Here is a 26781-nt window from a genome sequence, read left to right on the forward strand (position 1 = left end):
TCAGCAATCCTACTTCTGGGCATATATCTGGAGAAAAACATGGTTCGAAAGCATACATGCACCCCAATGTTCATTGCAGTACTGTTTACAATAGATGAAAGCAACCTAAATGTCCATCGACAGATGAATGGATAAAGAAGATGTGTTACATACATACAATGGATATTAGCCATTAAAAAGAGTGAAATACTGCCAGTTGCAAGAACATGGATGTACCTGAAGATTATCATACTAAGTGAAGTAAGTCAGACAGAGAAAGACAATATCATATGATATCAGTTATATACAGAATCTAAAAAAAAAAAAAGATACAAATGGACTTACTTACAAAGTGGAAACAGACTCACAAACTTAGAGAATGAACTTACGGTTACCAGTGGGGGAAGGGTGGGGGGACGGATAGATTGTGAGCTTGGAACTGACATGTACACACTGCTATGTTGAAAATAGATAACCAACAAGGACCTACTGTATAGCACAGGGAACTCTGCTCAATATTATGTAACAACCTAAATGGGAAAGTAATTTGAAAAAGAATAGATACATGTATATGTATAACTGAATCACCTTGCTATATACCTGAAGCTATCACAACACTATTAATAACTATACTCCAATAAAAAGTTTAAAAAATAAAATAGTTAACCAACAAGAACATACTGTATAGCACAGGAAACACTGCTCAATATTCTGTAATAACCTAAATGGGAAAAGAATTTGAAAAAGAATAGATACATTTATACGTATAACTGAATCACTTTGCTGCACACCTGAAACTAACATAACATTGTTAATCAACTATAATCCAAAAAAAAAAAATTAGAAAGAATAAAATATCTGCTCTGGTGGCTTGCCAGTGATTGCAGAGTTCCTTTACTTTTTAGAGCTCTTCACCATTACAACTCTTTTCATGTTAAAGGAAACCCACTGGGCCCTTTAAGAAAGTTTGAGAGAGAAATACCTAAATAGTCAATTTCTTCTTATGGTAATTTTCAAACAAGTAAAAAAGGACATAATGGTAACCTAGAAACTGATGGCATTTGGATCAATAAAGAGTGTTAAAATAATCTGATTTATCCTAAATCTAGGAATCATTAGCAGGGAGATGTCATTTTAAAATAACTATAATACTTAAAATGAAATTTAATTAAATATCAAATAGAAAATAAAACTTCCTCATTTATAACTCTAAAATATATGCACATCAGTTATATTCTATCCACATTAAAAAACGTAATGGAAAAAGTTGATATTTTAAAATTAAAACAAGGGACCACATGACATTATAGAAACCATGCAATGCTGGTTCTAATTTGGTAACAATCAGTAATTATGTTTTTATTTGTAAATGAAAAGACTGGCCTGGATATTACTTAATTCCTATCCATCATTCTGATTCTGTGATTCATTTCCCAAAGTACTCAGTGGGCTGTCAGTAGGTGAGATATAGGAAGAGAAAAAAAAAAGGGTTCTCTTAAATGCGCCTAGGATATGCTGGCTCAAAGAAAGATAAACAAACAAATAAACAAAACAAAAAGGAAAGATAAACAAGTTTCTTAGCCTGTAAAAATTCTTGGAGCTTCTACCGTGTTCACACTCATTGCGACTCACCAAGATGGGAGACATAATAGCAATTGTTTCTTAAATTTATTTCATTATAGGACATACTTTAAAAGAAAAAAAAAAGAGGAGCTTTTGCCTTTACCTTGTGTGTATTTTTATGTACTCTCAGAATGTAGTTTTCTTACATTGAGACAAACGCTAAGTAAGATTAAATGAAAAATGAGTATAAAATCTATTTGAGGGATTCCTATTTTTTTCACCTCACAGATATTTATGTCATTACCATTATGTGAAAAGGTTATGTAATTAAAATTTTAAAGTACTGTTTTCTTTTTTTTTTTCTTAGAACTCTTTCTTTTAGAATCAGTTCCTTTGAGACTACAGCTCACTCAAAGAAAAAAGAATTACCTCTCTGTCCAGAAAAGTATTCATTGTTCGAATTTCTGCAGTGTATCTGTTGATAATAAACATTGGTGAATCAGAAGGTTCTTGTCTTACGATCTTGAAGGCTATTTTTGAGTTCAAATTATTTGGTTCATCTGCATCAGTAGCATTGAGCATCATCACCAGTGTATCTAGAAATTAGGAGAAATTGATTGCAAATGGACAGTTTGAATTTTTGTTGTAGTATAATATATATTGTTTTTCCCACAAGGTGTTAGGGTTAGTTGGTCCATATAATGGGCACTCTATCATTTTCCCTTTCTACTGCTTCGACATACCAATATCTTAGCTCCTTTCTATACCTTTGTCTTGATGAAAAGATCACATTTTACCAGGGACCTTAGACATTACTGATAGCTAGAAAACAAAGAAATATTTTCTTCTGCCTTTTCATTTCTTATTCTAGTATAATTCTTTTTTAAAAAGGCTGCTATGGTCAAACAAAATGATATAAGGCCAGACCAACTCATTCCCAACTATAGCACTTTCTAGCTATGTGATCTTGGCCTCAGTTTCCACATCTATAAACAGGGATGATAATAGTACCATCCTCATTGAGTTAATGAAAGAATTAAACATCTATATGAAGAAAATTATGTGAAGTTCCTATTGAATAGTGCACATTCAATAAATATATATTATTGTTGTATTTTGCGTGGTCTCTAGTAAAATGCTAAGTAACTAGTAGGTTTAAAAAAATGCTTGTTTAATTACATACTTTGTCCTATCCCTCACTTTTTCCAGTAATCTTATTAGCAGTTTTGATGAAGAACACTGGTGAATGTGAAAAGCTTCCAGCATTCATAAACTAGACTTCTCTACAATCAACTCTGTTCCAAGCACAATTGGCCTGTCTGTAGACACCAACTACCAGCTCCCATTTCTCTCTCCCTCAATCTCTGTGTGTGTATTCATTTCAGCATCATTTTTTAAATGTTTTCAGAGGCATTTAATTCATTAATTATGGTGCGTTCATACAATGAAATCTCATGAAATTGTTAAAAGGAATGAAGAAACATGTATTTCCTAATATGGAAATATGTTCAAAATATATTTCGATAAAAACTCACATTGTGGATAAGTATGTAAAATATGGTCACATTTGTTTCCTCTTTGGAAACACGTTTATATATATTTACATGATTATAGAAAGTATGTACCTAAGTAACTAGTGATGGTACTTGCCCCTGAAAAACGGTGCTAGGGAGAGCAAAGAACGCATTTCTATTGTGTTTTTACTCATATTTTGTGAATTTTTACAACAAACATTCTTTTTTTTTTAAACATCTTTATCGGAGTATAATTGCTTTACAGTGTTGTGTTAGTTTCTGCTGTATAACAAAATGAATCAGCTATAGGCATATGTATATCCCCATATCCCCTCCCTCTTGTGTCTCTCTCCCATTTCCCTTATCCCATCCCTGTAGGTGGTTGCAAAGCACTGAGATGATCTCCCTGTGCCATGCAGCTGCTTCCCACTAGCTATCTATTTTACATTTGGTAGTGTATATATTATCAATGCTACTCTCTCACTTCGTCCCAGCTTACCCTTCCCCCGCCCGTGTCCTCATTCTCTATGTCTGTGTCTTCATTCCTGTTCTTCCCCTAGGTTAATCAGAACCTTTTTTTTTTTTAAGATTCTATATATATGTGTTAGCATACAGTATTTGATTTTCTCTTTCTTACTTCACTCTGTATGACAGACTCTAGGTCCATCCACCTCACTACAAATAACTCAGTTTTGTTTCTTTTTATGGTTGAGTAATATTCCATTGTATACATGTGCCACATCTTCTTTATCCATTCATCTGTTGATGAACACTTAGGTTGCTTCCATGTCCTGGCTGTTGTAAATAGTGCTGCAATGAACATTGTGGTACATGACACTTTTTGAATTATGGTTTTCTCAGGGTATATTCCCAGTAGTGGGATTGCTGGGTCATATGGTAGTTCTATTTTTAGTTTTTTAAGGAACCTCCATACTGTTCTCCATAGTGGCTATATCAGTTTACATTCCCACCAACAATGCAAGAGGGTTCCCTTTTCTCCACACACTCTCAGCATTTATTATTTGTAGATTTTTTATAATGGCCATTCTGACTGGTGTGAGGTGATACCTCATTGTAGTTTTGATTTGCAATTCTCTGTGATTAGTGAGGTTGAACATCTTTTCATGTGTTTGTTGGCAATCTGTATACCTTCTTTGGAGAAGTGTCTATTTAGGTCTTCTGCCCATTTTTGGGTTAGGTTGTTTGTTTTTTTGATATTGAGCTGCATGAGCTGCTTGTATATTTTGGAGATTAACCCTTTGTCAGTTGCTTCATTTGCAAATATTTTCTCCCATTCTGAGGGTTGTCTTTTTGTCTTGTTTATGGTTTCCTTTGCTGTGCAAAAGCTTTGAAGTTTCATTAGGTCCCATTTGTTTATTTTTGTTTTTATTTCCATTTCTCTAGGAGGTGGGTCAAAAAGGATCTTGCGGTGATTTATGTCATGGAGTATTCTGCCTATGTTTTCCTCTAAGAGTATTATAGTGTCTGGATTTACATTTAGGTCTTTAATCCATTTCGAGTTTATTATTGTGTATGGTGTAATGGAGTGCTCTAATTTCATTCTTTTCCATGTAGCTGTCCAGTTTTCCCAGCACCATTTATTGAAGAGGCTGTCTTTTCTCCATTGCATATCCTTGCCTCTTTTATCAAAGATAAGGTGATCATATGTGTGTGGGATTATCTCTGGGCTTTCTATCCTGTTCCATTGATCTATATTTCTGTTTTTGTGCCAGTACCGTACTGTCTTGATTACTATAGCTTCGTAGTATAGTCTGAAGTCTGGGAGCCTGATTCCCCCAGCTCCAGTTTTCTCTTTCAAGATTGTTTTGGCTATTCGGGGTCTTTTGTGTTTGCATACAAACTGTGCAATTTTTTGTTCTAGTTCTGTGAAAAATGCCATTGGTAGTTTGATAGGGATTGCATTGAATCTGTAGATTGCTTTGGGTAGTATAGTCATTTTCACAATAGTGATTCTTCCAATCCAGAAGCATGGTATATCGCTCCATCTGTTTATTTTATCTTTGATTTCTTTCATCACTGTTTTATAGTTTTCTGAATACAGGTCTTTTGCCTCCTTAGGTAAGTTTATTCCTAGGTATTTTATTCTTTTTGTTGAAATGGTAAATGGGATTGTTTCCTTAATTTCTCTTTCTGATCTTCCATTGTTAGTGTATAGGAATGCAAGAGATTTCTGTGCATTAATTTTGTATCCTGCTACTTTACCAAATTCATTGATTAGCTCTAGTAGTTTTCTGGTAGCATCTTTAGGATTCTCTATGTATAGTATCATGTCATCTGCAAACAGTGACAGCTTTACTTCTTTTCCGATTTGGATTCCTTTTATTTCTTTTTCTTCTCTGATTGCTGTGGCTAAAACTTCCAAAACTATGTTGAATAACCGTGGTGAGATTGGGCAACCTTGTCTTGTTCCTGATCTTAGGGGAAACGGTTTCAGTTTTTCACCATTGAGAACGATGCTGACTATGGGTTTGTCATATATGGCCTTAATTATGTTGAGGTAGGTTCCCTCTATGCCTACTTTCTAGAGAGCTTTTATCATAAATGGATGTTGAATTTTGTCAAAAGCTTTCTCTGCATCTATTGAGATGATCATATTGTTTTTCTCTTTCAATTTGTTAATATGGTGTATCACACTGATTGATTTGCGGATATTGAAAAATCCTTGCATCACTGGGACAAATCCCACTTGATCACGGTGTATGATCCTTTTAATGTATTGTTGGATTCTGTTTACTCGTTATTTTGCTGAGGATTTTTGCATCTATGTTCATCAGTGATATTGGCCTGTAGTTTTCTTTCTTTGTGACATCTTTGTCTGGTTTTGGTATCACGGCGATGGTGGCCTCATAGAATGAGTTTGGGAGTGTTCCTCTCTCTGCTATATTTTGGAAGAGTTTGAGAAGGATAGGTGTTAGCTCTTCTCTAAATGTTTGATAGAATTCGCCTCTGAAGCCATCTGGTCCTGGGTTTTTGTTTGTTGGAAGATTTTTTTTTTTTTTTTTTTTTTTTTGCGGTACGCGGGCCTCTCACTGTTGTGGCCTCTCCCGTTGCGGAGAACAGGCTCCGGATGCACAGGCTCCGGATGCACAGGCTCAGCGGCCATGGCTCACGGGCCCAGCCACTCCACGGCATGTGGGATCTTCCCGGACTGGGGCACAAACCCTTGTCCCCTGCATCGGCAGGCAGACTCTCAACCTCTGCGCCACCAGGGAAGCCCTGGAAGATTTTTAATCACAGTTTCAATTTCAGTGCTTGTGATTGGACTGTTCATATTTTCTATTTCTTCCTGGTTCAGTCTCGGAAGGTTGTGCTTTTCTAAAGATTTGTCCATTTCTTCCAGGTTGTCCGTTTTATTGGCCTATAGTTGCTTGTAGTAATCTCTCATGATCCTTTGTATTTCTGCAGTGTCAGTTGTTACTTCTCCCTTTTCATTTCTAATTCTGATGATTTGAGTCTTCTCCCTTTTTTTCTTGATGAGTCTGGCTAATGGTTTATCATTCTTGTAGCAGCATTTTTTAAAGTTTAAACTGTAGGTATAGTATTTTAACGAATAGAATTAAAATGTAAGAATTATTTGAACTTACAAGAAGTTATACCACTTAACAGTTAAAAGTAACTATGGTATGTTGAAGTTTTGAATTCAAATGAGACATTATCTCTGCTGTTTTTTTAAATATATCTAGGACAATCTTCAATGGTACACTAAGCAGTTAATATACTATCCCACCCAAGTGACTGAATATTTGGCAGTTAAAATATTTCCTTTTACAGTAATCCATAAGGAAGCAATTGCACGTTTAGAATTTTAAAGCCCTTGTGTAAATACTGGTTCTAGTTTCTAGATTTTCTGGTGCCCCTGTACTATCATTCCTTGAGATGGTCAGCTTTAAATATATTGTACATGGAGGACCAAAGAGGATTAGGTTTGTAATACATTTCCAATACATACTATCAGTGACTTGAGTAAAAACAAACAAAACCCATATTTATTAAATCATATATAAGAAGGGGCAACAATGCTTGTTTTGCATTTATTTGTTGTCAAAGAAAAGCTCTTTAAGATTATGGCTACCAAATAGCTAGTCTGGAAGTGATTTCTATGAGTGACTTTAGAGTCGTTAAAATTAAAAAAAAAAAAAAGGCAGTATAAATAGAAATGGATGAGATTCCCCTTCAAAGTAGTCAGGTTGGGAGGCTAAATTCTCCCAGTGCCTCTGTCACCATTGTGCAAAGTACTTTTGGATTTTTTCCTTAGGAATCTACTACAGAGCTGGTGTGTGAGAAAATGCTTCCTATTACTTTAGAGTTGCTCCTTGTGTATGACAGTTGGAGCTGCTTCCACAGTTGAGGGTAAAGCCATTATGGAGATTTCCTCATGCCTTCCTGTTCTACATGCTTTTCCAACCTTCTCTTTTACATTCATGATGTAGTACCTTGACAGAGTTTAGCCTCTAGTTGTCTGGCTGTTAAGAATGATCTGGAAGCTAAAATAGTCTTGTTTACTTAATAAAGTAGACTACTTACTGGCATTAGAATTTTCTTCTATTTGTCCTAGAAACGTAGACATAGAAAATACCGGAGGGTTGTCATTTATATCCAAAACCCTGACTCTGAGCTCGAGAACTCTCTCTAAATCTTGACCCAGTGAATCCACAGCCCGACAATAGATCTAGGAGAGAAAAGAGGAATAATTACATGGTGCAACACGTATTTATTAAGTTCTTGCTTTCTCTGAGCATTATGCTAGGCATTGTGGGAAACTAAAAGAACAGTAAGACATATTATTTCCTACTTGAAGGTAGATACAAGTAGTACTTATAATCAATAAGGGGAGGCAAACACTAACTCAAAATCCCATTTGAGAAAAGGTAACATGATAAGTTACACGAAGGAAGAACAAAATTACTGTGACTTCATAGGAGGATGTAATGATTGAGAGATCTTCCAAGAAAATTTCAACAGGTGGAGCAGGGAATTGGCACGGTGTTTCAAGCAAAGGGATTTACGTGAGGAAGGAAACGGAATGGTGAAAACTCGTTGTTGGAATTAGGAATAGGGGTTATGGGACTTGAGAATGTGACAAAGGAGAGTCACACGGGGGCTTCAGAGAAATATAGCATTCATGGGATAGGTGTGGCTATGTGGGTGTTTATATTATTATTTGGTGTATGTAAGTGTAATGTATACTATTTTGCCTATGTGATATACTTCATATAAAATGCATTGTGCATCAGGAAAAGCTAATAGGCTGGCATGTTGATTTAGAGTTTTCAGGGAAACATTGTGGGAGACAAGGCAGGAATACAGACTTGGAACAGAAGACTAAGGAATTAAAGTAGTTTGAGGCATACGGAAAAGCAGTATGAGTGAAAGCCTGCAAGCATAGATTACTATTTGGAGGCATTTTGGAAAATTATGGGGTTTGAATAGAAGAGGTTACAAGATCAAAGAAAGTTTTAAAAATGTCTTTAGTTTTATTTTTCAAGTATTAACAAGTGTTGACCCTAATGATAGATGGAAATGGATTAGCAGCCAATGGAGCAAGCAGAAGAAAGATGAAAAAACAAAGTTGATTGATTAAGGTTCTTGGACAGGTAATTATGGGAAAATAGATAGCTTTTGGGATAAGCAGCTGAGAGAAAGAAGAAAATCGATCCCATTTTTGGATTTAATTCAGAACATTTCTGAACTGGAGGAGAGAGAATTAATTGTGGGAGTTTGTGATGAAGGGCCTCAGACTTTTTAATGAAGTTGGTCACATGTCAGCTTCATAAAGTGGAAATGAGGCGGAGGGTTTGAAGTTTTGTCACAGCAACTGTAAAGAATAGAGTGAGATTCGTTAAGGGTGAATTAAAGTATCTCCAAGGCACATCCTGAGTTCAAGTTCACATTGAGCAATGTGATTTTATCATAAAGTATGTTCACTCAGGAAAGACTCCATCAGGAGCTCCAGAATCATCATTTGGCACTGGAGTTAGGAGGAACCGATATTCTCAACTGAATTAAAGTAAAAGAAGTTAGGTGCTTGCCATTCCAAACAAACACTTTAGCTTGACACCGGGGACTGACCAGAGGTTAGCATTTTTGCTAAGGCAGTTAAGCAAACACTCCTTTCTCTCTTAATCTTTTGTTTCTTTTGGGTCATAAGATGCTCATGAAATAAGGGACAACCAAAAATGCCTAATATTGAGACTCTTGAAATCAAATCAAGTATGATCTGAGCTTAAGATAGTCCAAAAATAATATAGGCCTGAACATACATATTCACCCACTTACGATGAAAAAAGGGGTGACCTCTCGATCAACTATGGATGTTATATTAATTTCACCAGTTTTTTGATTAATAACAAAGATTCCGTAAGGTGGTTGATCAATTCCTACTCCGGAGATGCGGTATGTAACTTGCTGGTTTGCAGCACAATCTGAGTGAATCTGCAGAAAGAGCACAGGTGAAAACATACATTACAGGGAGCAAATCAAGAGTGCTATGTCAAGAGTGCAATTCTCAACTATCTTGAGAATTGTTGAATGTGAGTATCTGTTATCTTTTGAGAAATGCTGGAAATAGAGAATTATTTTCCTAGATAAGAGGAATAATAACAGCTTTATATTTTCAATGGTAAATGACAACGTAATAAAAGAAATTCAATTTCTGTTTCTATCAAATTAGAAAAAAGTAAAATATCACCCTAATAAATCTAAATCTATGCAGTCATCTTTCATGCATTCATTCATTCAACATTTACAATGGATCGTATTATTTTTAGTCTCTGTGCTAACGTTGAGGCTAGAGTAGAGAGCTCCTTGCAGTCTTAAGGAGTTTACCAATATTATTACATAACTTTGATTTTTTGATTAAAAAAATTTTTAATGTAAAGTTTTAGAAGAAAGTTTAAAGTAGATTTATGTAGGCGACAAGAGTTATCTGACTGTGTAGAAGATTTTAATTTTGAAAATGACGAGGATGTGAAACCAGGGCTCTCTTGGAAATAAAAAATTGTATGACTGTAAGCAATCTTATGGGGAAATCTCTGTGTAAATTTGTGTATATATGTTTGTATGTGTGAATCTGTGTGTGGGGATATGTTTCCGTGTATGTGTGTGCGCACATGCGTGTGAGCACGTGTGTGCAAAAGGAAGAAAAGGGAAAATAAAAGGAAAAGAGCATATGAAACAGGGTACATTGTGAATGTCCATAACAAAGCCAAAAGTAGGAATTCAATTCTAAGAAATTAGGAGGCAGAAGTAGCACACATTGAAATAGTTCCTGTGAATGTGCTGAGCATTAAATTCATTGTATAAATCACTATATTTTTTTCATCTAGAGTTTGGGGTGACATATGATCATGTATATTAATTTCACCAGTGTGGTGAGTCAATGTTTAACTGTTTACCCGAGTGCCTAAATTTCTTAATTTATACTTTTAATGGCTTCAATTTTCATAATCTGAATGGCTATAGTTTTGTTCTGTATCATAATTTCTCAGTGAGATGTGTTCATAAAATATTTAAAAGATAGGTTCTTTTGAAAATTTAACTCCATCCATTCTGATTTTCGATTTTATGCTTTGGGGTTGATACTTACTTTGGCGATTGGGTTCCTCTTTGAGTTGTCCTCACCTTCACGGCAGGCTGCAGCGAACTTGATCCACTCACGTTTTTGCCTCCTGATGGAACGCCACTTGATGGTGCCATTTTTACTGTTATAATCTCTGACCTTGGGTGGGCAGGATAAAGTAATAGTATCTATTAACTTTTATTCATAATTCACATTCCACTGGAGCTTTTGGAGGATGGGGTAATTATAATGTCAGAAAGAGAGGATGTTTCATTGGGAAAATTGGTAATTTTGATAATCTATTAATTTTAGCATCACATTAACTTTACTTATAAGGATGAATTGTCTTTGGAAAATATGTTGCTTCTCCCAAACCATTTTTCTTATTTTTAATTTGGAAAAAATTAATTTGCTATATGTTACCTGGATTTGAAATTCACTGTTAACTTCCAGCACCACCTATAAAAAATAAGATAACCATAATTAATTTTTAACTGAATGCTTTGTAATGCATGCTATCTCACTGCTTAAAAAAAATTAAGCAATAGTCTTGTGAGTCATTAGCAGGTGAATCTAGTTTTATCTCTCAAGTTCTGATGACTATGCTAAGGATTCCTTTATGTTTGGTTTTTACCTTTCAATTTTACTATTCTTTTCATTACTTTTATTGTTAACCTCTTTTTCATTCTTAGCCTATGCAGATACTTGTAATCATATGAGCTAGGACATTTGAAGCTAGAACCCAGGGAGAATGAGAGTTGGGAACTCAGGACCTCTTAGTAAATCTTGTGCCTGAAGAGCTGGAGATACTCGGATGCTATTTAGTGATTCAACAGCATGTTATGATACTAAAATATTTGATGATAGTTTTGGGATCTGACTAGCCAAGGATGGAAACAGAAAACAAAATTTGGAGTAAAGAAAGGATATAAAGGAGAAAATATCAGGAAAGCTTTGGAATATTTGCTTTTTCACTGTCCAATTCTAGATGGAAGATTTTCTAGTATTCTTGAAAATCTTAAGGTGATAAATGTTTAATTTGCTTTGAAATATGAGAATAAAAAGTTCTAAAATAAAAACAATTTTCTTTATGTAAAAATGAGTTCATATTTGATATTTTATTGTTGGCACTAAACAAAACAGATGATATAAATGCATCCTTCCATAGCAATGAAAATAAATTACAAGACTGTAGGGACAAATTGCTGTATAAGCAACTTTCATTAGTCTTTTCTCCTGCATTAAACAATTTCCCGGTCAAACAAGTGAGCTAGTCAAACAGAGCTCTGCCTAGTTTCAACTCTGGCCTTGATCTTTACATATGATTTCTAGTGAAAATCATACATATAATTTAAATTATTTTTCTCTAGAAACAAAGGCATTTCTAAAAACACACACACTTATATATTAAGTCTAATATATCAATATGCTTAGGACATTGTAAAATATCTATCTAAAAATTAGGTGTGGATTTGAAGGGTTTGTCTATATTTATTAAATTTAATTTAGAATCATTAAAGATAGTGTAAATTCTTAGCTTTTATTTTTCCCTAAATAAGAAGTTTTGAACTTTATCTGTTTTTTTTTTCAGAATTGCTAATTATGAAAACTGTTATCACAGTTAGATTTTATCTGGACTGCTGATAAAAGAAATTATAGTTTGCATTTTAAAAAATACGAATAATAGTAATTTCAAAATATAGTAAATTACTTTTTACAGTTAGTTTCAATTTCACCATTAAAGAAAAATAAAATTTTAGTCTCCAAGTACATATTTTTAAAAATTGCCATAATTGATAATTCAGGAAAATATGTGTTTATGGTTAATATGAGTGTGTAAAGAGATAATGTTTTTATTATAGGAATTATACACTCCTGGTATCTATTTAATGTTAATCATTACCATTAATCACCATTACAGTTCACTGAATGATAACTAAGTACTAGGCAATGTGTTTAGAGAAATCCGTGCATTCAATCTTCATTAGTACATGTGGTCAATACTATAATTGTCTCCATTTTACAGATGAAGAAATTGAGGTTTGGATATTAATTTAGGGCTAAATACAATCCAGAACAATTCAGCCTAAATTTGTTCTTGAGGTGTGGGTTTTACAATAAAGTATAAGAGCCTATTCCAAGTAAATTACTAGGTAAAATATACTACAAAGAATTGACATTATTACAACTTTGAGAATTCAAAATAATTCTGATCTTAATCTAATCTCATAATATCCTTGTGAATTAGGAAGGCTTATATAAAATAATAACAACAACAATAATAGTAATACTATGGGGTAGGGGAGGGGGTAGGAAAATAAATGGCCCAAATCATCCAAGTTACTTTGGACAAGTAACTGAAATGTTATTGTAGAGTCCTTCTTGGGCACAGAATTGAAGTGATGTTAATGCAAATGTGTATTTCTTGCTACCTCTGAACTCTTGAACACTTCTTGCTCTTGTTTGTAGGAGTGGGACGACTGGGGTGTGGGTGTATCTAATTTGTCTGTTTGGAAGCCATTTCTTCATAGCTACAGAGTTGTGTATGCATCTGTTACCTGTCTTGTACTTCCGTTACCACACTGAAGTGTCAGTGCCTGCTGTTTGTTTTGGAGAACTATGCCAGATGACTCAGAAACCTTGCAACTTTATGGAGCTGGGTCATTCTTTTTCCCATGAGTAGCAACTTAGGCAGAAGACCAAACAGGTTTCACCACAGTGTCAGGCTCTCAACTGGATTAGTAATTAAAAAACTGCCGAGACTGCTTAAAAATGTGTTTTGTTGACATAACTTTATTGTGATTTGCTCCGAGTCCAGAAAAAACTCTGAAACAATGTCACTCTTGGACTTTCAAAGGCAAAACCATGAGATAAAAGGAGGACTTGGTAGAGTCAGAAAACAGTGTACTTCCTCGATTCTCTGAGCTTTAGTTTTCTCATTTGTGAAATGGTGGGGGTAGACTAAATTATATACAGTTACCTTTTCAATTCTGACATCAAATCCCTGTGTGCAGTAGGAAAATATGGAAGTTTTTTGATCACAGTAAAGGCATGATAAAATTGTGGGTTTAAAAGATTACTCTGCCAACAATTGGTGGGAGTGGTGGGAAGAGTCAGTGATTACAGGCCACCAGCAGCTGAGTGTTTTGCATGAAATCAGGCCAGAGATGAGAAGCTGAACAGGAGCAGTGGCCATGGAAACAGACAGGGCAAGATCAAGGGGGAGATACTGCATGGTTGAAATTGACAGGGCTTGAGAACCAATGGGATGTGGGAGTCAAGAGAGGGAAGAAACTCAGGTGGTGGCAGTTTTAAATGGGCAGATCAGGAGCAAGGCCATAGCAGAATTTAGCTGGTTAGAACACATCAAGTTTGAGATGCCAGAGAAAGGCCTGGGCAAAGATGCTTAGCAGTTTGAAATATGACTTGGCACCATGAACAATGGTGGTCCAAGACTGATATATGGAGGAATATCTTCGCAGGTAGGTTAGTTGAAATCATGTGAGAATTTGAAATCCCTCAAGAATACAGCAAAGAAACAGCCTGTGGGTGAAAATGAAACTAGGGGATTCCCTACATTTATATAACTGGGAACAATGACAAGAAATGAGAAACAAAAAGAGAAAAAAGAAGAAGTGGCTGAAAAAAATAGGAAGAAAATATCATTGGATATCAAGGATGTCAAAGGAAGGGAAAAGTGAAAGACAGATGGGTGTGAACTGTATCAGATATGAAATAGTTGAGCAGAGTGAATCCTGAGGAAATCTGAGATTTTCTGTGACCTTGAACTAGATGCTTTCAGTTGGATGGAACAGGCCCTTTCTGACTGAAAGAAACTGGGGAATAAGATGGAGGGGAAAAGGACATAAACCATTTTATTTTCTTTTGCCTGTGCTGCGAGGCATGTGAGATCTTAGTTCCCTGACTAGGGATCGAACCCGTGCCCCCTGCAGTGGAATCATGGAGTCCTAGCCACTGGACAGTCAGGGAATTCCCGAGGGCATAAAGATAGTCACTTTTCTAACAAGTTTGGTGATTAAAAAAAAAACCAACAAAAATATGTGATGGTAGAATTAGACGTAGTGTCCAAGGAAATATTTTGGGAGAGGGAGATGGGTTTTTGAAGGACGAGAAAGAGGAGAGAAAGAAATTTTCATTTGAAAGCGGAGAGGTTCAGAATGAAAGTCCTTGGAGATGTCATGATGGGGAGAATGGGAGGGAATAGGCAGAAAGAAAGGACTTTGAAGACAGAGAGTAGGGAAGAGAGGAGGATGGAGATGAAAATCACTTGATTGGAGAGAGAAATTGAAGGACACTATCCTGAATGATCTAGACCTTGTCCCTAGAACAAAGATAAGGTTATTTGGGGGCAATTAGGGGACTAGTTTCAATTCTGAAATGAGTTGGGAATATGTTTTGTGGAGACTGTGACAGAGAATCACTTAGAGATGAAGACAGCGTTGTCAAGCTGAGTACATCTCAACTCTCTTGACCTCTGCCTATGGGTGTTGCGGTGAGTCGCTTAGCCATTCGGTGCCTCAGTTTCCTCAACTGTATATGAGACTAAAGCCCTTTCCAATTAAGACATTCTAAGAAAGCAGTGCATAATTCACTTACAGCGCATCCTCAGTGAGTCCTCCCTGAATCATTATTTTAGGAGCCAATCCACGTACTTTTTTAAAAAGCCACAAGACACAAAATTGCATGCTAATTTCAATGACTCTCTAATTATACTCATTTTTAGTTATTTCTTTTGATATTGAGGTTTACATTTCTTTGCATATAATAAAAATGGTCTTGAAAGTAGTAAGTGATTTTTATAAGGAAAACCTCTTGCATTTAATAATTGTAAGGTAGTCTTCCACAGTCTCTTGATAGTTTTTTAAGCATCAAATTCTGATGTGTTTAACTGTTATATACATCACAAGGATGAACCTGAGATAAAGCTAAAATATAATAATTTGCTTCTTTTAAAAAAACCTCCTGTTTTGTCTTTCCTTTGTATTACTTGGACAATAGCTATCAGTCTGGAGTTGACAGCACCTTGATAGCTCATTCCTCATATTTGTTTATTGGTTTATTTGTTTATTTGACAAATACGTATCAAATGTATATCCATACTTGGGTGTGGACCCAAGGCTGGATTAAGACTTTCAAAGGGCTTAAGCCCTAAAACTATTATGGTAAGCCTTAGATTAAATGTAAATGTAATAGTGCATCGTAAAAATACATGTTAGGGAAATTCAGCGTGATTATTTTCATGTTTAATGCCCTGATGATTTTTTGGAGTGTGTGGGGGGAGAAAAAGATAAACTAGCCCCAAATTCCCTTTTGATGCCTCTACTTTGTGAATTAGACATCTACTGAGCAACCTTGCACTGGTGCAAGGCACTGTGAAGGATACCAATGTGAATCAGAACAGAACCTGCCCTCCAATAACTTACAGTCAAGTCGTTTTATGAGCAGCAGGCAGCCATTAATTTCTGAAGATGTGGTTTTTCATTAGACAAGGTTGTGCCCTGTGCTCATAGACCAACTGAGAGTATGGATGAGCAGCCAGTGGCATTTAAACCACTTTGACTTGCCTAAGTCCATTAAAGGACCTTGCATGCCAAGCATAGCCAGCAAGGGTGACATGACCCAGTGTTCTGTAAGGGTGTTCCCTCACTGAGGGAAGCATAGTGAGTCTAACTGCAGTAGTGAGCATGCACCCTGCTTCTGTGTTAGGCAATGCCTGTTAGGACACAGGGAACCTCAGCAACAGTGTCCTTGAAGAATGTGTAGTGGAGAAGAGAGTTATCAGAAATTAAGTGCTCTGGGTATAGACAGAGCCTTGTTAAGTAGGTAAATCTTGTCCTTTAGGGGCCATGCCTTCAGATTTATCCAGTTAGCATTTCCTAGTTCTTTAGGTTTTTTATTACCTAAATCAGACACAGCAAAATGTTTTACTCTGTGGCAACTCAAACCAATTAAACGATGACAAATTTGTACTCCCTATTTTCATAAAAGTGAAAGAACATGGTGATCCTAAATCTGCTGTGAAATTCCAAAGCTTTTAAGAGCATCATCATTTTGCTTAAATACAATTTATAAACTTAACAGGTGAACTGAAATGCTGCTTCCATTTTCTATAAAATATTTTACTTGGGGCTTCCCTGGTGGCGCAGTGGTTGAGAATCTGCCTGCCAATGCAGGGGACACAGGTTCGAGCCCTGGTCTGGGAAGATCCCACATGCCGTGGAGCAACTGGGCCCGTGAGCCACAACTACTGAGCCTGCGCGTCTGGAGCCTGTGCTCCGCAACTAGAGAGGCTGTGATAGTGAGAGGCCCGCGCACCGCGATGAAGAGTGGCCCCCGCTCGCCGCAACTAGAGAAAGCCCTCGCACAGAAACGAAGACCCAACACAGCCAAAAATAAATAAATAAATGAATAAAATTTAAAAAAATATTTTACTGAAGTTCTAATGTCTATAATATGTATCACTGTAATATGTGCACAAGAAAGCATAAAGAATCCTCTGTTTTGCTTCTCTTCTGTTTGGTCTGTACTAGTTTGTTAGTCCTTCTCTTGCTTTAGGCATCAATGAACACAATTATGGAAATTTAAGATGACTGGTTCACATTAAGTTGATGAATGATGTAATAAAGTATATATTACATTCTGTGTATTTTAGCCCTGGTCCTGAGAAATACTCTAAAAACACCTGCTTTATCCTTAATAATTTCAGCTAAGTTCAAATTGTGGAGTTAGCTTATCAGGTGGTCAGAAGGGTTTTTTTTTAAAGGAAGTATTAACCATGGAAAGAAGAGAAGCTAGGCTGGTATGATGAACTGAAAAACTGATCAATCCTGGTAATAGATAAGATAGGTTTATTTGTTCTTTGAGTGTAAGCTGCAGAAGTTGGCTTTTATAGAAAAAGACACCTTGAGATTTGTATTGATTTGAGGTGACCGATGGGACCAGGTAAAGTCACAAGTAAGTTTTAGAAATCAATAGAACTATAAAAATTCTACTGGTTCTACTTTGCTTTCCCACAGTCACCATGCCATATCTTATACCACTGTTACAGCCATTCACAGAGATTTCTTATATTTGATGCAAAGGTAACATTGTTTTCTGGTCTAGAATCCATTCAAACCACCCATCAGCCCCCTGCCAGCCACACACACTAATCTCATGGAAACGATAAAGAAAGAAAAATAAATGTAGCATCAACATCATTTATTTGGCTTGCAGTGTTATAACAGCTGCAAACTATTGTCTGTCCAGCCAACTTGTCTAAATAATGGAATAGTCCTGTGACAATCTTGGTCTCTATAAGAGCAGGTTCTGCAGCTTTATTCTGCCTGATCTAACCCATTAATTTGAACAAGGTCTAAAACTTAAAGGTACATTGAGCAGACTACACAACATACTTGTAAATACATGGCTGCCCAGCTCTCAGTGGGTTTGCATTAAAGATACTACCCGCTTAAATGTCTTAAAGGTCTTCAAAATTGTCCAAATATGCTCCCTAATGTAGATTTTCACTTACCAACTTTGAGCAGAGAAGAATATAAAGACTTTACATAGATTTCTTTCTTTTTTTTTAATTGGTAAAAGCAAACATTCAGAATAAGGCAAGAAGAAAAGTAAGAGGAAGAGTTTGCTATAGTGATGGTTAATTTTCAGAAAAAAAGTATTTTAAAGCAAAAATATATTGGATAGCTCCAAAGGACATTTATCCAAATCATCTGGTAGTAAAATCAGTAGTAAAAATTAATTGTGATTTTCTAAACCTCAGAAAGTGAAATGTTTTACAAAAAATGTTACGATAACATGAAATGAAACATCTCAATTCTTTATAAATTCTTTGAGAAATAATTTTCGTAAGGTGTATGAGAAACTTATGATTGATTCCAAAGCAAAATATGGCAACAAACAAACAACCTACATATAAACAAACAAAAACTATCCAGACTCAGAAAATAAAGTACAGGGCTTCCCTGGTGGTGCAGTGGTTAAGAATCCGCCTGCCAATGCAGGGGACACGGGTTCGAGCCCTGGCCCGGGAAGATCCCACATGCTGCGGAGCAACTAAGCCCTGTGCACTACAACTACTGAGCCTGCGCTCTAAGAGCCCGCGAGCCACAGCTACTGAAGCCCATATGCCTAGAGTCCGTGCTCCACAGCAGGAGAAGCCACCGCAATGAGAAGCCCACAAGCGGCAAGGAAGAGTAGCCCCTGCTCGCCGCAACTAAAGAAAGCCCACGTGCAGCAACAAAGACCCAATGCAGCCAAAAATAAATAAATAATTTTTTTAAAAAGAAAGAAAATAAAGTACAAATGCCCAGAAATCTCTCTACAAAGAAAGTTCAATGAGGATACATGATTCTGATAAAATGATATATTGTACTGAAGAACGACTAGTTACAATTGGCTGTTTAAAGGAATTTTATAGGATGTAATTAGTTAGAAATAATCATAAAAATAGTAAAAGAAGGCATCTTATAGATTCAATGAAAGTATATAAGCATCTGAATAAACTTTAATCAACTGACGCTGTAATAGGCCTTAATTGGATCAAGTTTATATGAAATTAAAAATAAAAGTATTTTATTATTGCATAATTAACAAGCACTCCTATGTTCAAATGATGTACTCTGTGGTGCTCATTAATCCCTGCTGTGTCCCAAATTATGATATCGTCTCATCCTCAGGATCACGTCCATGGAATAAGGCTAATGTTTGAAGGGCAGTTTGGAACTACAGCTACAGCTTACTGATGCTCATTTATAACTAAATTCACTGGCTATGGCCTCTCAATTAAAAGTGAATTCAAGTTAACCAGCATATGTTGAATCAAAGATCTAACTTGTTATTATAGAAACCCAACAATCCAGTTCAAAAATTAAGCAACTAGAGACACATATGCACCACAGCACTACATCTTGCCAAAATGTAGGACAATTTACCTGACACTCATCTCTTTGGATTATATTAACCTTATTGTGATAAAGACTACGATTTTCAGTTTTTCAACATAAGTGAAATTGAGGCAACACACTGGTGTTTCCCTTAGAATTATCTCTAAAGAGAAGACTAGTAACATGTAGGGGGGCAATGATAAAGCATTCTGTTACATTTCTCTGATCATAAAATGTACAACTTTTATGTCACAGTCATTACTGACCTTCCAGTAGTAAGAACCAGTATCATAATAATTATACTTACTCCTTTATTATAGCCATTCCTTCACCTACTATGTCATTTATAAATCTCCTGTACTGCCGTTCTTTTTGAAATTAAAAAATGTTGTTTTAAATGAAGTTATAGTTTATCACTGTGGGTCCATAGTGATATGGACCCCCAACCACATGTGGAACCGTTGAGATTGTTTGGATGGTGAAGCCAGTCACAAACAGCTATGATTTTAATTTGTATGGATCCTAATTTTATGTTTTAAAATTTAGAGTGAATCTACTAGCAAAGATACCAAAAGTATGGGAAAATGTCTAGGTTAAAAATCAAGATACACCTGTGAGATTAGTTTTCAAAGCCTACCTGCAAAAGAGAATTTGAACAACAAAATGCTATTAAGTAGTGATATGATTTTCCCAAATTCAGTGTTTTCCTGGCATGACTTAGCAATGACTTCGATGTCAGAGATGTGATATGATGAGTTAACACTGATGCGTTAATATGATCTTGAGTCTTCAATTAAGGAGAGAAACACTATTTAAAAATCTAATTCATAAAATCACCTTATCATTAACATAAACCTTTAACGGGTTTAGGTTGGAAGTAACATAAAAAAACATTTAAAGTCCTCACTTGTTTACAGTGAAATGATGATGGAAAGTTTTTAACAGGATCCACTTACCAGGAAAATGAACAGCACTGCAGCTGTTCTGAAGAAGGGCCAGTTCATTGCTGCTGGGTTCTCTTACATCCAAGACCAAGGGAGTTTTGTTTGTTCTTCTCTGTTCTTTTTCCTCCCCCCACTCAGCTGGTGTCTGCTTAAAATAATTTCTCAGTAGATGTTCTTATGTGCAGGCTTTGAAGTGTTTCTTTCTTCTCTGGGAGCAGGTCTGAATGTGCGTATAACCTGTCTAGATCCCCACCCTAAAAACTTGGGCTGGTCTCATTGCAGCGCTTAACAAGATCATCATTGCTCTCGGGTAAAAGCTTGGGGACACACCCTCTTCTAGCTGAAAGGCAGCTCTTTGTGAGGCATGGAAGATTCATTCCTTTATTGAAGGTTTCCAGTGGTAGGCATTTAAAATGATCAGAAGTGTGGAGAGTTGTACAACTGATAGGGGCTTTTCACCCTGTGCTTTATTTACAGGTTGTTTAGCTTCTTCCCATGCTAAAAAGGCAAGTGGAGTCTGGAAGTTTATATTATTCAAAGAGGATTATCTGGCCCATGCTCCTTGCCAGATCTTCAGATCACAGTAGAACATTATAAACTTTCAATTTCTGTGGTCTTTAGGAAACAGTCATTTTCTAAGCTATTTTTTAAGAGACAGAAAATTTGCTAATGTAAAAGTGAGGATTATTTTTTAAAGCATTAGTTCATACAAGCAAAACTGTGATACTTATAATGTTCCTTGCATAAATCACAATCCCTTTTAAGTGACCAGCCTAAGTCCAGGGAAGTCTCTGTGTTCTCTCTAAATGAATATCTTCCTTCCCCAATTATTTTTCTCTCTTTAAGTTTCTGTCCTCTTCAAATGCAGTAAAACAAAATTTAAAATATCACTAAACCAGCTTAAAAGTAAACAATCAAATCCACCAATTAAAGTCCTGTTGATAATTTTAAAAATGGAAACACAGAAAGCTGTTCTTCAGGTGAGGTGGGTTAAAAGTCAATGACGATTCCCGAGCCCAGAGCCAAGAATCTATATAGTGAACCAATTAGAGCACCGGGAATACACTGGAGAAAAGGCTGCCCACACATGCAAACAGGAAACTGAATGCAGCCCTGAAGTCTGTGAAAATAAATAATGACTCTCACAGGGAAGCCTTTGGAAGTGTTCTGGGGGTAACCTCCTGTTCACCTGGCAATGTCTCGTATAAATATTGTGAGTGGCAGGAAGTCTATGGAGATCGAAATGGCAGTCTGGAAAAAGAGATCTATCTGATAAGATGTTGATTATGGTCAAAAGGTGTTAAAAATGGTCCCAGAAAGGAAGGATATCTCTGAGGGTCAGAGGTTCTCTAGAATGCTGTCATTTCACTGCAGGTATGTGGCAAAGAAGGTTCCTCCACACTGACTTGAAATTTCATGCTAATCATCATGGAGTTTAGAGGGAAGGAGGTAGGCTCCCTGTATTTACTTGAAGTGCATAAGAATGCTTATGATAGGGATTGATTGATGTGAATTAATAAAATAAAAGGAGATGATCAGGCCAAATTTCTTATTCATCAAGTAAGATAGAACGTAAGTATCGACCTATGACTTAGTCTGAGTAATGTATTAGTAGTAGGACCGTCTGACCATGAATGACTGAAGACTCACTGGGCACTGGAGGCGAAAGGACTTGCTCCTGCAAGCTTTCCACCGGCCAGTGAATGTTTTATCCACCTTGAATTCTGGGCGTGGTGCTAAGATGTACACAGGGCCTCTTCATCCATGGAATGACTCTTCCCCACACCCAGTTCTGACTCCACCCCTAACTCAAGGCCTTGTTCCACGGTACCAACCAACTAGAGCATCCTAAGGCAGCAAAGTCTCCAGCAGCTTTCTGGAGAGGAGGTGTGGCAGAACTCCGATGCTGCAGAACAGTGGCTATGTTAATTGTCACATGAGAACTAGTGACATTAAGCAAGAAATGGGGAAGGGAGTTTATGAACCACCATCCCTCCTCCTTCATCTCTTTCTCTGCCTTTTTCTTTCCTACTCATCTTAATGTCCTTAGAACAGTATCGTTCAATAGACAACTTCCTGAAATGTGGAAACATTCTCTATCTGTGCATCCACTATGGTAGCCACTAACCATATGTGGCTATTGAACATTGGAAATGTAACTAATAGGACTAAGGAACTGAATTTTTAAGTTAAATTTAAATAGCCACATGTGGCCAGTGGTTACCATATTGCCCAGTGCAGAGAGGTTAGAGCATCACTGCTTTTATTATCTTCCATCTTATCCCAAGTCTTAATTCCTGTTCTTTATAAAGTCAGCTCCTTCTAATTAAATCTACCCTATTCTTTTGCTCAGTTGAGGGAACTCTAGCTTTCTACTTTTCCAGTCAGCACATTTGATTCCTTTTCTTTTATGCATTTCTGTTATCTCAGTTGCCAAGTCCCTTATTTTTGACTCCTTGCTGATCCTATTTCTTAATGCCAATGAATTGAGAAACTTTAAAACATAGGTAGGCAAGAGCACACACCTCTCTCATTTCTATGGTCATGTTTTCTCAGGTATTTCTTCCAGGCCCCTTATCTGTAACCTCACACCCCACTGTGGCATAAGTGCTGTATAAGGTTGCTTCTTCTCTCTGGTCTCACTGTACCCTATTTCTACTATGAACAATGTTCATTATGTGCACCTCCACTTACATACCAACAGTTCTCACTTTATGGGAATTTTATGAAATTTGGGGTGATTTTTCTGTTTGTTTTTTTTTTTTCTGGTGTTTTCTGGTAAGCTGACAGATTTCCTCACAAGGATCAAAATTCTTCTGGGAGATAATTTTGCTCTCTCATAAGGCACAGCACACCCTAGAATGTCAACCCAAGTGTCTACATTTCTATATTTTTTTCACAGCTTGGGATACTGTAATACCCTCTTGAAAGACAAAATAATCAGCATCTTTCACAAGAGGTGATGGATTCTACTGATCTAGAATTTCTTAAGCCTTATTAAAGTGACTATTCTATCTCCCTTCATTTACACAGCACCCATAGCATGGACTCATATATTCCAGAGAAAAACTTTGGAATATGTTTTTATGTTATATGTGAGCCTCTGGTGTCATATATGTATCTAAATTACCTTAATCAGCTCTAGAAATTGTTTAAAAAATAGGTGAAAGATTTTTTTTTAATGTTAAAAGTGGAGAATTGAGATAAATGTTAAGGATAATAGGAACAAAAACGTTTGTATTTCCCTCTATATTAATGTTCCTATGAGATGTATTGATTCCAGGTCTTTTTAAAAAAATAAATTTATTTATTTTGTTTATTTTTATTTTGGCTGTGTTTGGTCTTTGTTGCTGCACGTGGGCTTTCTCTTGTGGCGAGCAGGGGCTACTCTTCTTTGCGGCGTGTGGGCTTCTCATTGCGGTGGCTTCTCTTTTTGCTGAGCGCGGGCTGTAGGCGCGCAGGCTTCAGTAGTTGTGGCATGTGGACTCAGTAGTTGTGGCTTGCGGGCTCTAGAGCACAGGCTCAGTAATTGTGGCGCACGGGCTTAGTTGCTCCGCAGTATGTGGGATCTTCCTGGACCAGGGCTCAAACCCACGTCCCCTGCACTGGCAGGCAGATTCTTAACCACTGTGCCACCAGGGAAGTCCCTTGATTCTAGGTCTTGTTCACATTGTTTAAAGTCAGACTATTCCTCAATGAGTCACAAAAAAGTCTGGGGATGGAGGCTGCTTTAGATTAACTGAGACTTTGTGTATAACAATCAAATGCAATGGCTGATACTTAATGGGATTCCTGGTTTGAACAAAACAGCTACAGAAATAACTTTGGGAACTAAAAATAGAACTACCATATGACCCAGCAATCCCACTACTGGGCATATACCCTGAGAAAACCATAACTCAAAACGAGACATGTACCACAATGTTCATTGCAGCACTATTTACAATTGCCAGGACATGGAAGCAACCTAAATGTCCATCGACAGATGAATGGATAAAGAAGATGTGGCACATATATACAATGGAATATTACTCAGCCATAAAAAGAAATGAAATTGAATTATTTATAGTGAGGTGGATGGACCTAGAGTCTGTCACACAGAGTGAAGTAAGTCAGAAAGAGAAAATCAAATACCGTATGCTAACACACACATATGGAATCTAAAAAAAAAAAAAAAAAAAGTTCTGAAGAACCTAGGGGCAGGATAGGAATAAAGACGCAAATGCAGAGAATGGACTTGAGGACGTGGGGAGGGGCAAGGGTAAGCTGGGGCGAAGTGAGAGAGTGGCATGGACATATATACACTACCAAATGTAAAATAGATAGCTAGTGGGAAGAAGCCACATAGCACAGGGAGATCAGCTCGGTGTTTTGTGACCACCTAGAGGGGTGGGATAAGGAGGGTGGGAGGGAGGGAGACAAAAGAGGGAAGAGATATGGGGATATATGTGTATGTATAGCTGACTCACTTTGTTATAAAGCAGAAACTAACACACCATTGTAAAGCAATTATACTCCAATAAAGATGTTAAAAAAAAAGAGAAAGAAATAACTTTGGGGCTCTTTGGGGAATTTTAAATATAGACTGTTGGGGAATTATTATAACTTTTATTAGTACTAACCTGACTTGAACAAAACACCTATAGAAATAACTTTGGGGGTATTTGAGAACATTTAAATATAGACTGTTGGGGAATTATTATAAATTTTATTAGTACTATGTCTTATTTATTAATGATTTATTAATATCATTTATTGTATCAATTAATTTATATTTATGATGATATTTATTTATTATAATTATATAAAATTATACAATTGATTATGATTGGCTAATTATAATTATATTTCTATTTATTAATATATTTATTGATATGTATTTTTAAAGATACATGCTAAATTATGTAGGAACAAAATCTCATGATGACAGAAATATTTTTTTTTTTTTCCAAAAGGTGAATTTTATTTTAATCTCAATTCCCTTATGCTCTCGCATCTAATTTTAAGATGCTTCCTATCCCACTGGTTGTTTTGTCTATCTAAAACAAAATGCTACCTTAAAAATAATGTAATTATAATATATTAAATGTCATTAGTAAACATAATACAATATATAATAAATAGCATAATATAAAATAACAAAATATAATTTACCATATAACAAGGTCAAAGGAGAGCAAAAGTATACAATCACTTGAAATATCCCCCAAAAGATATTTTATAAAATTCAATATTCATTTGTAATTTAAAAGAAAGAGTAAAATAGGGATTGATGAATGCTTCCAAAATAAGAAGAAATTATATGTCTAAAAGAGAAAGAGGTAAGTGATAGACTTTAGTAACACTGGCAATAAATGCAGGACAAGATGAGGATGCCTGATATAATGTTAAAGAAAAAGTATTATGTAACATTGTGTTTGCAGCACTGATGAGTTCAGTGAAAAGAGAATCTCATAGAAAAGAGTATCTCGTTCTTCTTAATGTATGTACACTTGTCCATTGCATGAACATAACAGCTTATTTAACCAATATGTTACTGATCTGCATCTGGATTTCTAGGTTTTCATGGAATTTTATTATGCACAGTTGCTTCAAACACTAGGACTTCCTCTTATGTTTATATCTTTTGAAAGAAACAATATCTCCACAGATGATTTATCTGTGCTGGCTGCTAGCTGACTTTGGGTACTTCTCAGTTCTTCCCTTTACCTTCCTAGTCAATATGAAAAGGGAAGGCAAGAAGGTCTCCTGTTTAGAGACTGTAAAGGTAGGTCTTGGTGATAAAGTCTTGGTGGTAAAGGCTAAAAGTATTAACCCAGAACAAATGTTTTTCCAGCTGTAACTGTGTGTGATTCCCTTGGCTTGATTCCGTAGAGGATGTAAGACAAGACTGTAGAATCTGCCCTCAAAGTGCTTCCAGTAGGATGAGCTAAGTCAAGTATGGTGGCATATCTAATTCAAGACAAACTATAACGTCTCCTTTTCTCTCCTGGCAAAACTTGGTGGAGTGAATGTAGAAGTCACTGTATGCTTTAAATTAAAGCAACACAATAAATCCTGTATTGGAAGGTGCTTATTCTGGTCTCTTTGTGGAGACGAATTGGAAATTGTCTAGAAGAAGGAAAATTAGGTTAACCAAAGTTAAACTCATAAATAATTGAGCATTAATTAAATATCTGTGGTCTATGTTTCTCTTTGATCATAATTTCTCCCAATTTATAGACCTCTTTGATACCTGATTAATCCTTGTCAAAGATGCAGTTAACAATGATTATTACTGTGTATTAGGTTTTGCC

General features: G+C 36.1%; 1 protein-coding gene and 1 long non-coding RNA gene across 2 annotated transcripts in view; one reads left to right on the plus strand and one right to left on the minus strand.

The window, feature by feature from the left end:
• Nucleotides 1-20545, minus strand: part of DSG1 (desmoglein 1) — a 37521-nt gene extending 16976 nt beyond the window's left edge. Inside the window, exons 1-6 of the mRNA XM_030876469.2 lie at nt 20498-20545; nt 11059-11094; nt 10663-10794; nt 9354-9509; nt 7602-7746; nt 1972-2138 (exon numbers count right to left, since the gene is read on the minus strand). Of these exons, the coding sequence (XP_030732329.1) occupies nt 1972-2138; nt 7602-7746; nt 9354-9509; nt 10663-10794; nt 11059-11094; nt 20498-20545 (684 nt within the window). The remainder of the gene's footprint in view (nt 1-1971; nt 2139-7601; nt 7747-9353; nt 9510-10662; nt 10795-11058; nt 11095-20497) is intronic.
• The window catches only part of LOC115863564 (uncharacterized), a 173438-nt gene that overhangs the window by 120534 nt on the left and 26123 nt on the right, over nt 1-26781 (plus strand). The gene's annotated exons all lie outside the window — the stretch shown is intronic.

The sequence above is a fragment of the Globicephala melas genome, chromosome 13 (assembly GCF_963455315.2).
Source record: "Globicephala melas chromosome 13, mGloMel1.2, whole genome shotgun sequence".
In the NCBI taxonomy this organism is placed as follows: Eukaryota; Metazoa; Chordata; class Mammalia; order Artiodactyla; family Delphinidae; genus Globicephala; species Globicephala melas.